Source organism: Musca domestica, unplaced genomic scaffold (assembly GCF_030504385.1).
Source record: "Musca domestica strain aabys unplaced genomic scaffold, Musca_domestica.polishedcontigs.V.1.1 7, whole genome shotgun sequence".
In the NCBI taxonomy this organism is placed as follows: domain Eukaryota; kingdom Metazoa; phylum Arthropoda; class Insecta; order Diptera; family Muscidae; genus Musca; species Musca domestica.
This window is the reverse complement of record NW_026712383.1, coordinates 1,224,511-1,241,010: the sequence shown is the minus strand read 5'-3', so window position 1 is coordinate 1,241,010 and position 16,500 is coordinate 1,224,511. Positions and strand designations below refer to the sequence as shown.

The window sequence follows — 16,500 nt, the reverse complement described above, 5'->3', positions numbered from 1 at the left end:
TATGGAATTTTATTCGTTTATTACTAAATAATGATAAATTGTAGTTTCAACAAAAATATGATCTCTTTTGAAATGTTTTTTGTGGCCCTGAAAAGGGCCTTTTAAGGTAGTATTTCGACGCATGAAAATGAAAAATATCAAGACATTTACTTGGAGCTGGTGTATTTAGTAACAGCCTTGGTACCTTCACTGACGGCGTGCTTAGCCAATTCACCGGGCAACAATAGACGGACGGCGGTCTGGATTTCCCGACTGGTGATGGTCGAGCGCTTGTTGTAGTGGGCCAAACGAGAGGCTTCGGCGGCAATACGTTCGAAGATATCGTTGACGAAACTGTTCATGATGCTCATGGCCTTGGAGGAGATACCGGTGTCGGGATGGACTTGCTTCAACACTTTGTAAATGTAGATAGCGTAACTCTCCTTACGCTTGGTACGTCTCTTCGACTTATCGCCCTTGGTAATGTTCTTTTGGGCTTTGCCGGCCTTCTTTGCTGCTTTACCACTGGTTTTAGGAGGCATTTTCACTTATTATTTTTTTTTTGAATCACACAAACACTTTTAACACTGTTCACAAATGATAACCAAAACGGTTTTAAATTTGCCATTTATTAATCCATATATTGTTACAAAGAAAATATTGGCTTATTTTAAATTCAATTTAATATATGCTTGGGATTTTTGAAATCTCTTAAGCCTAGGTATATCAATTTACATATAACAAGTTGATTTTGTTATAATAGTGTAACAGTTTTACTGTTTACACATCATCATACATTTTTAAGTTAATGGTCATTAGTAGTAGCTCAAAAAAGGATTATTAAAAAGAGCTAGTTCATATAATTTTTTGAAAATTTGTCTTAAATCTAATCTTAAATCTAGGCTTAATACTAATCTTAAATCTATACTTAAACTACAATTATATACAATATTTACATAATAATACATACATTATTGTGAGGTAATGTACACTGTGTCTGTAAAATTAAATGTTTTGTATCTTCTATGATAGAATAGGAGATTACTATTATTATCATAAAGTATTCCTTTATCTCGAAGCTTAGTAAGGTCGGCGGGAGAGAGATGTCTTTTTTCCAGAATGGGAGGGTCGTCATTGTTTATTAATGCGCTCCTTATCATCTCGTATAAAAATGTTGAGATAATGTCTCTTGGCCAATGAGATACAAGAGTTTATGTTCAGAAAAAAGCAAATAAGTGAATTAGTCATCGATACTACTCATTGCGAATATCATGCCAAGAGTGGCTTGGGCTTGCCCCTCTGTCTCTTTTAATCTTCGGTATTCTGGTATGAATTTAACCACTCGATTTATGACTAAACTCAAGTTGACACCAAATGTCTTTTGACAATCCTCCGATACGGTAGAGAATATATCCAAAATACCTTCATTTTGCTGCCTATGTGGGGTAGGCTGAATGTTAGGGGCTGGTTTTGTAGTACGGCTGTTGTTTATTACATCAGCGTACTGAACACCTGGACGTGTCAATGCCGAAGATGCTTTATATGCCATTGATTTGGCACGTGCTTCTTCCTTGGCTTTATTTATTTTTGCCATATAAGCTATTTTCATTGGGCATTTGGGGGAACTTGCAACATGCCCCTCTTTTTCGCAATTGACACATTTAATGGTTTTTTCTAACTTCTTCTCCAGTATTTGGATCAACAATCGTAATTTCATCAATTCCCTGTTCTTTACCAGGTAGTGGACATTCCCCTGGACCATGAGGGTCGCAACATTTAACACACCTATATGGCATGCCGCATCCTGCAGAAGTATGTCCAGGTCTTTGACAATTTCGGCACTGTGTGTCATTTCTACCTTTATTCTTACGAATGCGTACATTCCAATTAAGAATTTTCTTGATTTTATAAATTTTATTAATATCTGAGTGGCGTGCAAACCAAATTAACCATTTATTTTCTGAAATATTAATGGTTTTAATTACCTCAATTGGAAAGTTAAAATTAAAATTATTTTCCAAACAATTTTTAATTTCGTTTTCTGAAAATTCGCTGGAGAGATTTTCTACCACTACCTTATATGGTAAGAGAATTTTGGGTGTATGGGTGTGGTATTTTATACCAGATTCACCTAATTTCTGTGTTACCTTGGTAAAGTCTTCGAGAGATCTGACCTTCACATTTATTCTTGAATTTCTTAATAAAATTAATGAGTACTCACCGTGACCCAACCATTCGTTGATTAGTTTGGACATCTCTTTCGCACCGATATCGTATACAGTTATAGAAGTATTCGTTTTTCTACTGTCATTCTTATTATTAGATGTAGTTGGACTGCTAGTCGCCGGGACATCTGAAGATTTCTGCACATTTGAAGATTTCTGCATATTTGAAGATTTCTGCATATTTGTAGATTTCTGCATATTATTGCCGTTTGCCGGAATTTTGTCGATTTTGCTTGATTTCTGGATGTCGTCCTTCATTATCACTTTTCCATTGTTGATTTTTGCAATATTTTTCGTACCGTCCGTACGAACAGAAACTGCTGGCAGTGCAGTTTGTACTTCTACATCCATCGCAGTGCTGAGGTTTTCTGCTACCTCAGCCGACCAATCATTATTTGCATCTTTAGCATTTGTATGCTTATTGAATTCTTGCGATTTATATTTTTGTAATTCTTCTTTTAGGCTTTTTAATTCGGCCATAAGCTGTGCATTGATGATTGCCAGCTTTGAATTTTCTAAAGATGATTCACTACTGTCACCTTCAGCTCTCTTTTTCTTTCGCGTTTTCGCAATGAAATGTCTTTTATAGTTTTGGAAGTATCACTTGTTGCCGCATTTATGCTTGCTTCACTTAGGTATTCGATGGGCGTAGCCAATGCCTTATTTCACAATTAATGTCAGCAGATGTTTGTTTGACTACATTATTATTTTTATTTAATGTAGTAATATTTTCATCAAAAAATGCTTCAACAGTCACTTTTCTACCTTTTATGATGGTAGTGTTTATTTTGGATGTTTTTTCATCCATATTCAATTCTACATTTGAATGTCTTTTTTCCACTATTAATGTTATTTTTAACACTACTCCAAATAAGGAGCGAACACAGTAAGCTTCACTTTGCTATGTAGCTTGTTATATTTCACTTCATTAGATGCGCACACAAACACTGTTAACACTTGAAATAACCAAAACGGCCAGCTATACAGAATTTGTAGATTGTAGTCGACAAGAATTTCAGGTAGTCACAGCTAGTAGGCACACACAAGGCAAACCACCCCATTATTGAAGTAATGTGTGTGTGAGAAAAGTATAAATAGCACGTTTCGGGGCGAAAATTTTTATCATTTGTGTTTTTCAGTGCTTAAGTGAAGTGTTTAAAACTAAAATAAAGTGAAAATGTCTGGTCGTGGTAAAGGTGGCAAAGTTAAGGGAAAGGCAAAGTCCCGTTCCAATCGTGCTGGTCTTCAATTCCCCGTCGGTCGTATCCATCGTCTGTTGCGCAAAGGCAACTATGCTGAGCGTGTTGGTGCCGGTGCTCCCGTCTATTTAGCCGCTGTCATGGAATATTTGGCTGCTGAAGTCTTGGAATTGGCTGGCAATGCTGCCCGTGACAACAAGAAGACTCGTATCATTCCCCGTCACTTGCAATTGGCCATCCGTAACGACGAAGAATTGAACAAATTGCTGTCTGGCGTTACCATTGCCCAAGGTGGTGTATTGCCAAACATCCAAGCTGTTCTCTTGCCCAAGAAGACCGAAAAGAAAGCCTAAATTATCTCGAAAGGTATTATGGAATGAAGAAGAAGAATACAGACCATCGTATGATTCCATAGAAAAATCAACCAATCCGTCCTTTTCAGGACGACAAAAAATATTTGAAAAGAGAAAGAAAATTGCGTCAAGCTACATTTGTATGAAAAAATAAAAATTCTCAATAATGAGAGACGTTGGCAGAATAACTGTTTTTCGTTGTCAGTTGCATATTTGTGTTGTCGTTGTTGTTGTCTCTTATGATTTCAGGAATAGAGCGAGCGAGAGAGGAGAGATCGTGGCGTCACCAAATGAGTATGTATAACATGAAGAAGAAGCATGTGGCAGTTGGTGGTGGCTTCGCAGTAATTTTATGTGAAAAAATCGTACCCCGGCGCATTCTTTGGGGAAAAGGCATAAAGTAGATGATTTGCAAGGGAATTTTGGCGGCAAAGTAGTGTTTTGGTGGAAATAAATCGACGCATACATGAAAATAAAAGCGCATTGTGGTGCTATGGAAAATTTTAAACACAAAAAATAGAACAAAAGTAACATAGTAAAATGAAAATTAATGAAAATAATTACAAAGAAAAATAAAATAACGTAAATTAATAATTAAATTAAAATAAAATAAGAAAATTTTTAAAAATTAAGGCAAATATTAATGAAAATTTAAGCAAATTTTAATGAAAATATTTAAAGATAAATTAAAGAATTTTTGAATAATAAATACATTTTATGAAAATAAAAGATACTTTAAATGAAATCACAAATTTTTAAATTAATAATAAGGAAATAAATAAAATAATTTTAAATTAATAATAAGGAAATAAATAAAATAATTTTAAATAAAACGAAAATGTGATTTAAAAAAAAAAAATCTAATGAAAAATTAAATAGAAATTAATTGAAAATTAAATAAGAAAATTGAACATAAATAAAATAAAATTCATTTAATGAAGAATTTTTAAATAAAATTCAACGATTTTAATTTTCGATACAATTTTAAAGGAAATGATTAGTGAATAATTTGCAAATTTTTAATGAAATTTTTTAAAATAATATGAATCAACGATCTATTTAATAAATATTTTCAACAATTTCAAATTAAATTTTGAGAAAGATTCAACAATGTTTGAAAAAGTCAAAATGAAATTCCTTTGCTACCACAGCATGGTTGTTCTTTAGTAATATCAACTAAATAATACCAATACATACATAAAGCGACGCTATGTTATACTCATATTATACGAAAAGGAAGAAGAAGAAGAACTAAATGTGTTTAGCGATGTGAGTTGCCGACGGCATGTTTATGATCGGGAATAAAATACGAGACATCGGTAAAACAAGGTTTTCTGTGAAAATATTCTGGAGAAAATTGAAACGAGTAAGTATTTATATTTTTTCTTTATTTGATTTTTAGACATTTTTCATGAATTGTGAGAAAAAAAATACGAGAAAGCTGAAAAAGAAAATTATTAGAAATTTTAAAATAAAATTCCTATATTTCCTAAGGTAAGTGTTTATTTTTTATTTATTTTAATTTAAAAAATAGTTTTCAACAAGAAAGTATCTCTTTTTTGATATATTTTGTGGTCCTGAAAAGGACCGATTGTTTTGTTGTAAAAAAAGATTTCTCCAAATTGCGTCAAGAATTTGTTTAACCGCCGAAACCGTACAAGGTACGGCCTTGTCTCTTCAAAGCATATACGACATCCATAGCGGTGACGGTTTTACGCTTAGCATGTTCGGTGTAGGTGACAGCATCACGAATAACGTTTTCCAAGAACACCTTCAGAACACCACGAGTTTCTTCGTAAATCAGGCCAGAGATACGTTTTACACCGCCACGACGAGCCAAACGTCTAATAGCTGGCTTGGTAATACCTTGGATGTTATCACGGAGCACTTTCCTGTGACGTTTAGCGCCACCTTTTCCCAAGCCTTTACCACCTTTACCACGACCAGTCATTTTTTCACTTTAGTTTATTTCACTTATCACTTCACTAACGTTCAAAATACGAATGTTTTTTCAACCAGATTCAGATTCAGATTCAGATTTTATTGTTCCAAAATTCAATTACATGTTATTATATAAGTATAAACTTAAGTAATAATAATAATATTAACTCTAACACAAATATTATTTGTTTTTCTAGAGGTATAGTGTAATATATGTAATATAGGCAAGGCCAGCCAACCTTTTAAAATTTTGTATTTATAAGCATTTTAGAACAAAAAGAAATTTTCTCGGAAAAAAGGGAAAAAACGAGATCTCCATTATTATAAGAATTACTTACAAACTATTGGGCTTAGCCCCTACTACTAAAACTAAAACTAAATAACAAAACAAAATAATAATTAGTTCATTCGTGTTTAATTTATATATTTACATAATTGGTATTTCTTAGTTTATATATTATGTATTTAATTCAAAATTCATTGAACTGTAGAATAGACTCTATTTTGCAGATTGTATGATCCATATCTTCTGTGGTAGAATACTATTTTTTCATTATCATCGAATATTTTATTTAGATCATTTAGTGTTATTAAACTCATTGGTGGTAAATATCCACCAGTATTGAGGATGTTGTCTATTTCATTTCTTGTTGTTATACATTTAGTAATGTTTGGATTAGGATGGCTTGTGCATTTCATTAAAAATTTTAAAGCAATATTTACCATATATTTGTCAAATCTTTGGACATTACTATTTTGGTATATGAGGTGGTTTTTGGGCCGAGTTGGTCTGCCTTGTTCGTTTATAGTGTTTCTTAGTCCAATGCAATGCTTTAATATTTTTCTTTCCAATATACGGACTCTTTCCATTTGATGGCTAGATATCGCGAACCATATTGGAAACGCATATGACATAGCCGGTCTGACTAATTGTTTGTATAATATTAGCTTTATATTTTGGGAAAGTCCACCTCTTTTTCCAATCATGTTTCGCAATTTTGCGTAAACTGCTTTGCCCTTATGAATTACGTAGTCTATATGCCTTGTAAATTGCATATCCGACTGTAGAACTACGCCGAGATATTTTAAAATGTCTGTGTTTTTTATTATACTATCTCCAATTTTGACCGTTGGGATGTATTTTCTAGCATTTTTACATACAGATCCACGTTTGCCTCTGAATATTATCGATCTGCATTTATCGATATTTAGTGTCAATTTCCATTTGTCGAAGTATTGTTTCAATTCTTTCAGATATTTTGTAATATTTTTTTCAGCTGATTTAGCTTTGTGATGTGTTGATGCAATAAATATGTCATCTGCGAAAATTGAAATTAATACTTCATTTGTAGGATCTGGAATGTCTGCAATATAAAGGTTATAGAGAACAGGGCCCAGCACGGATCCTTGTGGGACACCTGATTTTTGAATGAAATTGTTTGATTTACTATCTTCTAAACTAACATAGAAGCTTCTGTTTTGTAGGTAGCTCTTAACCATTCTTGTGATAGCCTGATTGAAGTAGTATTTTGAATTCATTTTGTATATAAGACCTTCCTGGCACATTGAGTCAAAAGCTCTTGAGAAGTCCAGACTTACAGCAATAGTCGCTTTTCTTTTATTTAGTCCTGTATATATTTTATTTGTAAGAGTCATGAGACAATGTGTTGTTGAGGTTCCTTTTCTAAAGCCATATTGTACGTTCTTTAGTGTATGATTCTCTTCTATATGTTCATTAATTATTTGTAGTATGAAAATTTCGAACAATTTTCCAAAAGAAGATAACAATGAAATTGGTCTGTAACTATTTGTATTTGTGGGGTCTTTACCAGGCTTAAGTATTGGGACTATTTTTGCCATTTTCCATTTATTAGGGTAATATCCGATATTAAGGCAATGATTAAATATTAATGCCAAATACTCCCATGTTGCAAAGTTAGTTCTTTTGAGAACATAATTGGGGATACCATCATCTCCGAAGCTTTTTTTGTTATTAAGCGTTTTTAATACAGCTCCTATTTGGTTGGGTGTAATAAACCTTATATTATTTTGAAAAGGAGAAATGGCACTGCTTCCATCCGCTAATAAGTTAGGGCTAAATTGAACTAAAGGTTGTTCGATTAGTGGTGTCTCTATATTAATAGAAGGAGTTATGTTTGGGACGGCTAGACTCTTAGCTAGAAGACTAGCCTTTCCACTGTTAGAAACAATCTCTTCTCCTTGATCATTAATTAGTGATGGTATTTTCTTTTTTGGACCTAATCCACAAAACGCTTTAGTTTGCCTAAACATATTTTCATTGCAAGCTATTTTGCTAAGATAATTTGTGTAATATTCTTCTTCAAACATGGAAATTCTTTGCTTAATTAGTCTATCCAGGATACAAATTTGTGCACTCAGGGAGGTATAGTCATCAGAACTAGTTATTCTGTGTCTTCGTCTCCGGAGAGTCTTTTTTTGTGCTATTAAATGTTGTATGTCTTGGGGTAAATCAGGTAGAAAGTTTCTTTTTTTAACACGTTGTTTGATGTTTTTTTTCATGGCATTATCAAAGATACTTGTCATGTTTTCTATAGCATTGTCTATTTCGTTGACGGAAATATTTCTGTCTTTTGGCAGAATATATTGAGATAAATTGTTCTCTAATTCTCTATTGAAGTGGTTTATTTTCATGGTTTTAAAATCAAATATTTTTTCTTGTTCTTCAATAAGTATGTTGTTATTTGATAATTCTAATACAACAGCGCAATGATCAGAATTACAATCAATCGTTTCCAGTCCTGTAATAGCCTTTATAGGATCCTTCAAGAAACATTGATTTGTGGTCATAAAAATGTCTATAAAAGATTCTGAGGTGGGTGTTACTCTAGTAGGGTTTTCGGTTTTTTAACATCTAAATTGGCCGTTGTAAGTATCCAATCATATAAAATTCTACCATTCGTATTAGTTTGGAGGCCACCCCAATGCGGATGTTTCGCGTTGAGGTCGGCACCGATAATGGCTTCATTTGGTCCAAATATTTCAGTAATTTTGTCAAGATCAAGTTTTGATATGATATCTGATGGCTTTAGATATAATGAGGCTAGAAATATGGTTTCACCATTCAATTTCCTAATCTTTACAATAGTTGCTTCAATATTGGTTAAATTGACATCTACTCTATCACTTTTATAGACATTTTTTATAATGATGGCAGTACCTCCACCTATGCGATCCTTCCTGTGTTGTGAATATATTTTATAGCCTTTAAGATTAAAATTATGATTCATATTCAACTTATGTTCAGCAATTAGTACTACATCTGGATTGTGTTCATTTACAAAGAGTTTAAAATAGTGTCTTTTTTGCCTAGATATAAGTGAATTTATATTTATAAAGATTATTTTTAAATTAGTCATTTAGCTTTAGAGATAAAAATAGTCCAAATAGTGCTTCTGATTTTTCCTGTTCGGTTTTAAGTTGCTTATATGTTATCGCAAAATCTCCTATCTTTTGCATGCAGTCAATAAAGTTTTTTCCCAAGAGTCTCCGACATTCACTGTCGAAGGTTCCCATTGCCTGTTTTATTTGTATAGCCATTTGTCCATTATTATTAGTAATTTTAGTTGTATTATTTTTTACCACATTTGAATATGGCACGTTTTTAAGAACTTTTTGGCTGTTATAAGGCCTATTTGTTTGTGGAATTGTTATTATACTTTTGGAAGATTCCTTTTTTTGAGCGATTTTTTCTAAAATTTCTAGTCTTTTGGGACATTTTTTGTAGCTTGCTACGTGACCAAAAGCTTTACAATTAATGCATTTTACAGGAATTCCCCTTGATTTAATAATTTGGCCTGTAGTTGGGTCAGTTGTCACAGTTTCTTCTATGTTTTTGTCTTTAGGTGGTATATGGCAATTTTTGGACTCATGTGGACCTGCACATTTAACACAGTTTGGCTGCATTCTACAGTTAACTGCTATATGACCGTGTCTTTGACAATGTTTACATTGGACTAATTCCTCACTTTTATATTTTCCAATACTAACTCCACAATTTAATATGAATCTCAAACGAATTAAAGATTTTATGTCGGAGTCATTTGTGATCTGCACAAGCCATCTTCTTTTTTGAAGTTTTACTACTTTTATAATTTTTAAGTTTAATTCCGTATCTTGTAGAAATTGTTTTAAGTCTATTTCATCATATGTATCAGAAACTCCTGATATGAGCATTGTATATGGTTTTAGTTCTTTTGGAGTGTAAGTAAAAAAAGATATGTTTTGCGTTTCTAGGTATTCCCTAACTTTTTGATGGTCTTCATTTTTAATTAATTTCAGATGTATCAAATTTTTGTTAATTATATTAATTGTAAATAGGTTATGTTTCAGTATATTTTTAAGTTTGACTGTAAAGTCTCTAACGTTAATGTTGTAGATTTTTATAACAGGTGGGCTGGCCTTACCTTTGGGTTTAATTGTTGTTCCATTATTGGTGTTTTCTGCCTTCATGTCATCTTTTTGTTCAGGTAATCTGGGTATTCCATTATTTCCGCCATTATTTCCATCCGATGTTATGGCAATATTCTCTTCCTCTTCTTCTTCATCGGCTAACATGAGGTCTTCGGCTGCCTCTGTTGCCCAGTTGTCTTGCTTGTTTTCGATATTTGTCCAATCTTTAGGGATATGGATATCAACATTCACATTGCCTTTAGCAATTTTATTTATAAGTTCTTGTATTGTATTTTTAAATTTTTCATTGTCTTCTCTTAATTGAATGTTCTCTTTTAAAAGATTTTCATATTTTATATTTAATTCACACAATTGTTCAACCATTGGTTTTGTAGGTTTATTCTTTCTTTTTCTTTTAATTTCAATGTAAGTATCATTATTATTTAAATTTTCATCTTTTGCGCTTTGGTTAGTAGCACAATTATCACTTTTTTGCGTTGAATCAAAAGTCGAATTCGTCTGAGTGTCATCAGCATTTATGCCGTGACCAGACATTTTAAAGTTTTTTCAATGAAATTTATACTATGTTATCTCTGAAGGTGAGATAATCAGCACAACACATCACTTTACTTTTTACTTTTTTCGTTTTTTCACTTTTAATTTTATTACTTTTTTATTTCACTTCACTTCACTTATAGTACTATGTTTATAGTACTATGTTTTTTCAACCCAGGTCCGCTTGTATTTATACAAAATTTGAGGCTCTCTCCAACCATTCAACGCACAAGTAAAGTATGTACAGTTATATGTGTGTGTGTACATTTGCCGTTAGTATTGTATGTTCTCTTTTGTGTGTGCGTGTACATTTGGTATACCGATAGGTAAGAATTCACTAACATATCAACCCCGAAAGTTGATGCTAAGAGCACAATTTTCTATAAATACTCGTTTTCTTGGCGATGGCAACTTTATTACAGTGTTAACCGTGTTTGTGTGCATATCTCTAGTGAAGTGAAAAAATTCAAGTGAAAAATGGCTCGTACTAAGCAAACTGCCCGTAAATCGACCGGTGGAAAGGCTCCCCGTAAACAACTAGCTACCAAAGCTGCCCGTAAGAGTGCCCCAGCCACCGGCGGTGTTAAGAAGCCTCATCGTTTCCGTCCTGGTACAGTTGCTTTGCGTGAAATCCGTCGTTACCAGAAGAGTACTGAATTGTTGATCCGCAAATTGCCCTTCCAACGTTTGGTTCGTGAAATCGCTCAAGATTTCAAAACTGACTTGCGTTTCCAGAGCTCTGCTGTTATGGCCTTGCAAGAAGCCAGTGAAGCCTACTTGGTTGGTCTTTTCGAAGATACTAACTTGTGCGCCATCCATGCTAAGCGTGTCACCATCATGCCTAAGGATATCCAATTGGCCAGACGTATTCGTGGAGAACGTGCTTAAATTCTTGACGTTTTAAAAGCAACAATTTTACAACAAAACAATCGGTCCTTTTCAGGACCACAAATATTTTATAAAAAAGAGATATTTTTTCACTCAATCTACAATTTTTAGTATTTTTTTGAAATAAATAAAAATAATTTAGGGCTATGATTACTTTTTCAACAATTAACATTTTTAAAATAAAGATATATTTTTTGATGTTGTTTTTTTTTTTTTTCGTTGATGATTTTTCGACACTTTATTTTTTTATTTAATTTTTTATTTTATTTTGATCGAATATTTTATTTTTTTAATTTTATTTGAATTTTTTGAATTATCCATTTTGATATTTCCTTTAATTTGCAAAATTATTATCATTTTTGTACTCCCTCTTCGAAAAAAATGCTATGACTCATAAAAACAACCACCACATACATTTTGCTAACGGGATTTTTTTTTGTCCATTTTGTTTTTTTCCTTTTCCCGTTAAACAAAAAATTGCTCTCTTTATGATTTTTGGCGCGAAATTTGTCTATTTCTCTCATTTTATTCCCCTTCGATCATTTTTTTCTGTTGTGGACTATTCAATTTAACGGGAAAAAATTCTCTGCCTTTAATTTCTACGAATTATTTCATGTGAATTTTAAAAATTTCCAGCTAAAATGTTGCCCTCACTATTTAATTTTTTTCAGGAATGATGTATGAAATATGTTTTATTCCTTTTCAGCAAAATTTTTAAATGTTTTATACGCATTTTAAGAGATTTGAATATGAATTTCTCCGTAAGGAATTACAAAATTATTTTTGCCCGATGTATTTAGAAGAAATTGGTAATAATTTATTATTTTCAAAAATTGAAGAAGAAAATAATTGATTTGTTGAGAATTTTGATGTAAAATATAATTAAAAGTATTATAAAAAGAAATGACAATAATATCTACCTTTGAAGTTGATCGAAAAACAATTTTGTAAAACGCAATTAATTTCATGACATTTCAAGTGTTCTAGGTGATATTTGGCTGTAAAGAGGAATTTCTTTTTGGGAATATTTTTTCATAAAATTAACAAAAATTTGACAAAATAACGTAGAAAATGGCTTCTACTACTATTTTTAAACAATTTTAGAACAAATTATGTTAAATTTCATAAAAAATATTGCAAAATGAAAATACATAGCCGTTTGTCAGTGAATGCCTGTACATTGGTAGTATGAAGTATTCTGGGGATTTTGTAACTTTTCCCCGTAAATTATGACTTTTTGTGAATAATGTTATATTTTGATGTAAATATACAAATTCTGAAATGTTTTTTAAGAAATTTTTATAAAACTTATTAAGATTTGAGCTTTCAAATTTATTTCAAGAAAAACTTTTCTTCATTGAAATTATGCCAACAAGAGGATTTCTGCTGTCATAGACCACATAATAATTTCAATTTTTTCACATAGTAAAATATGAAATTTCATCGATATTTTTCTTTGATCCTAAAGTAAACATATCAGGCTACATTTTCAAAAAGAATTTTCAATTAATTTTTCATAAAAAATTCGATTTTTTTAAATTTTAGTTGGAAATTTGTGATTACATTTTTATAATCTGCCAAGTTAAACGTTTATAATTCACAAACGGCAAGTGATAATTACACCAAACTTTCTTTAAAACATAGCCTGAAATCTATACTTTAAAGGTATAAAACATTTTTAGTGAAAATTATCAAAGCTTCTTCAGGAAAATTTAATTTCTCCGAAAACTTTTGTAAAAAATTAAACACGCTTCCACACAATCTTTCGAAAAATTTACCAATTGACTACTATGCACATCTCATCTTTTCGATGTACCTACACTTTAGCTCGCCGCTAACAAAAATAATAGTACACATAAATTTGTGAGTGTATTTGTGTTAACAGTGAAATATAAACCAAACAGTGAATAACCATGTCTGACGCCGCCGTTGTTGAAGCCACCGCCTCCCCAGTTGCCGCTGTTGAGAAAAAGGCACCAAAAAAAGCCGCTGCCAAAGCAAAGAAGCCATCAGCTGCCCCTACCCACCCTCCAACCCAGCAAATGGTTGATGCCGCCATCAAGACCCTGAAGGAACGTGGAGGTTCATCATTGCCCGCCATCAAGAAATACTTGGCCAGCACCTACAAAGTAGATGCCCAAAAATTGGCCCCCTTCATCAAGAAGTACTTGAAAGGTGCCGTTGCCAGTGGAAAATTGATCCAAACTAAAGGTAAGGGTGCTTCTGGTTCATTCAAATTGTCTGCTTCGGCCTCTAAGGAACCCAAAGCCAAGACTGCTGAAAAGAAGAAGAAGGCCCCAGCCGCTGGTGACAAAAAGAAGAAGGCTGCCGCCCCTAAAAAGGCCGCTGGTGAGAAGAAGGCAGCTGCCAAAAAACCCTCTGCCGCCAAGAAGACCGCTGAAAAGAAGAAGGCCGACAAAACAAAGGCAAAGGCTGCCAAGAAAACCGGTACAGTTAAAGCTAAACCAGCAAAGACCGCCGCCAAAGCATCTGCCACTAAACCAAAGGCACCCAAGGCAAAAACTGCAGCTGCTAAGCCCAAAAAGGCCGCAGCAGCAAAGAAGCCAGCTGCTAAGAAAACCGCCGCCAAGAAGTAATTTTTCCCAGAAAGATTACTTTTTCCACAATATTTTCGATATTCGAAAACATACTATCTAACAGCCCTTTTCAGGGCTACAAATTAAATTAAAAAAGAGAAAAATATTTATTTTCAACAGTTATCGTATATATTTGTTACCTAAAAAAAAATTGTACACGTGTTTGAAAAAATTACTTTCGCTAATTACTGTTCTTATTAGGTAATTTTATTGAGCCAATATAATCGTGGACGCCACTGGATTATTTTTTAACCCAGGTCATAAAAGATAATAAAATATTTAAAATTTTTCCTAATTACCCACAGGTCATAATTCTCGAAAATCCCCATAATTTGGTCAATTTTATAATTTCTACTTAATTTTGAAAAATTTGTCATTTTCATATTCTCTGTTAAATTTCATGAATTTCATCCAAAAATGACATTTTGGCAAAATATTTACATTTTCCATCAATACATTTTTTCCATTGAACATTTCTGCCTCAGCCTTATATTTCGTTGCTTTGCCGTTGTGCTGTATCAAAATGCTCACACATACATGATGCCCATTCGATGTTGATCAACGACGGCAAGGCAAATCACCACTAACACACGCACACATATACGACGACGATGGCTGTTTTAGCATATCGCACAAGCAAGCAAGCAAAGGTTAAACATAGGCACATATGCGAGTTAGCTAAATGTATGGAAAAATCATTGTATAGAGAAAAATATATTTCCTATGGAATTTTATTCGTTTATTACTAAATAATGATAAATTGTAGTTTCAACAAAAATATGATCTCTTTTGAAATGTTTTTTGTGGCCCTGAAAAGGGCCTTTTAAGGTAGTATTTCGACGCATGAAAATGAAAAATATCAAGACATTTACTTGGAGCTGGTGTATTTAGTAACAGCCTTGGTACCTTCACTGACGGCGTGCTTAGCCAATTCACCGGGCAACAATAGACGGACGGCGGTCTGGATTTCCCGACTGGTGATGGTCGAGCGCTTGTTGTAGTGGGCCAAACGAGAGGCTTCGGCGGCAATACGTTCGAAGATATCGTTGACGAAACTGTTCATGATGCTCATGGCCTTGGAGGAGATACCGGTGTCGGGATGGACTTGCTTCAACACTTTGTAAATGTAGATAGCGTAACTCTCCTTACGCTTGGTACGTCTCTTCGACTTATCGCCCTTGGTAATGTTCTTTTGGGCTTTGCCGGCCTTCTTTGCTGCTTTACCACTGGTTTTAGGAGGCATTTTCACTTATTATTTTTTTTTTGAATCACACAAACACTTTTAACACTGTTCACAAATGATAACCAAAACGGCCAGCTATACAGAATTTGTAGATTGTAGTCGACAAGAATTTCAGGTAGTCACAGCTAGTAGGCACACACAAGGCAAACCACCCCATTATTGAAGTAATGTGTGTGTGAGAAAAGTATAAATAGCACGTTTCGGGGCGAAAATTTTTATCATTTGTGTTTTTCAGTGCTTAAGTGAAGTGTTTAAAACTAAAATAAAGTGAAAATGTCTGGTCGTGGTAAAGGTGGCAAAGTTAAGGGAAAGGCAAAGTCCCGTTCCAATCGTGCTGGTCTTCAATTCCCCGTCGGTCGTATCCATCGTCTGTTGCGCAAAGGCAACTATGCTGAGCGTGTTGGTGCCGGTGCTCCCGTCTATTTAGCCGCTGTCATGGAATATTTGGCTGCTGAAGTCTTGGAATTGGCTGGCAATGCTGCCCGTGACAACAAGAAGACTCGTATCATTCCCCGTCACTTGCAATTGGCCATCCGTAACGACGAAGAATTGAACAAATTGCTGTCTGGCGTTACCATTGCCCAAGGTGGTGTATTGCCAAACATCCAAGCTGTTCTCTTGCCCAAGAAGACCGAAAAGAAAGCCTAAATTATCTCGAAAGGTATTATGGAATGAAGAAGAAGAATACAGACCATCGTATGATTCCATAGAAAAATCAACCAATCCGTCCTTTTCAGGACGACAAAAAATATTTGAAAAGAGAAGAAAATTGCGTCAAGCTACATTTGTATGAAAAAATAAAAATTCTCAATAATGAGAGACGTTGGCAGAATAACTGTTTTTCGTTGTCAGTTGCATATTTGTGTTGTCGTTGTTGTTGTCTCTTATGATTTCAGGAATAGAGCGAGCGAGAGAGGAGAGATCGTGGCGTCACCAAATGAGTATGTATAACATGAAGAAGAAGCATGTGGCAGTTGGTGGTGGCTTCGCAGTAATTTTATGTGAAAAAATCGTACCCCGGCGCATTCTTTGGGGAAAAGGCATAAAGTAGATGATTTGCAAGGGAATTTTGGCGGCAAAGTAGTGTTT

At 33.6% G+C, this 16,500-nt stretch overlaps 6 protein-coding genes across 6 annotated transcripts; 3 read left to right on the top strand and 3 right to left on the bottom strand.

Moving 5' to 3' along the window:
* Positions 1-146: 146 nt before the first annotated feature.
* LOC131806191 (histone H2B) lies at positions 147-521 on the bottom strand. Its single transcript, XM_059130149.1, has one exon. The coding sequence runs from the start codon at positions 519-521 to the stop codon at positions 147-149; it is 375 nt and encodes a 124-aa protein (XP_058986132.1).
* A 2,825-nt stretch (positions 522-3,346) lies between these two features.
* LOC131806020 (histone H2A) lies at positions 3,347-3,844 on the top strand. The gene has a single exon (XM_059129886.1). The coding sequence runs from the start codon at positions 3,382-3,384 to the stop codon at positions 3,754-3,756; it is 375 nt and encodes a 124-aa protein (XP_058985869.1). The 5' UTR covers positions 3,347-3,381; the 3' UTR covers positions 3,757-3,844.
* Positions 3,845-5,323: 1,479 nt separating this feature from the next.
* On the bottom strand, positions 5,324-5,742 carry LOC131806023 (histone H4). The gene has a single exon (XM_059129889.1). It carries the CDS (start codon positions 5,705-5,707, stop codon positions 5,396-5,398), a length of 312 nt encoding a protein of 103 aa, XP_058985872.1. The 5' UTR covers positions 5,708-5,742; the 3' UTR covers positions 5,324-5,395.
* A 7,689-nt stretch (positions 5,743-13,431) lies between these two features.
* LOC131806051 (histone H1-like) lies at positions 13,432-14,389 on the top strand. Its single transcript, XM_059129945.1, has one exon. The coding sequence runs from the start codon at positions 13,485-13,487 to the stop codon at positions 14,166-14,168; it is 684 nt and encodes a 227-aa protein (XP_058985928.1). The 5' UTR covers positions 13,432-13,484; the 3' UTR covers positions 14,169-14,389.
* A 601-nt stretch (positions 14,390-14,990) lies between these two features.
* LOC131800588 (histone H2B) lies at positions 14,991-15,458 on the bottom strand. Its single transcript, XM_059129953.1, has one exon. It carries the CDS (start codon positions 15,409-15,411, stop codon positions 15,037-15,039), a length of 375 nt encoding a protein of 124 aa, XP_058985936.1. The 5' UTR covers positions 15,412-15,458; the 3' UTR covers positions 14,991-15,036.
* Positions 15,459-15,649: 191 nt separating this feature from the next.
* Positions 15,650-16,147, top strand: LOC131806058 (histone H2A). The gene has a single exon (XM_059129951.1). It carries the CDS (start codon positions 15,685-15,687, stop codon positions 16,057-16,059), a length of 375 nt encoding a protein of 124 aa, XP_058985934.1. The 5' UTR covers positions 15,650-15,684; the 3' UTR covers positions 16,060-16,147.
* The last annotated feature ends 353 nt before the right edge of the window (positions 16,148-16,500 follow it).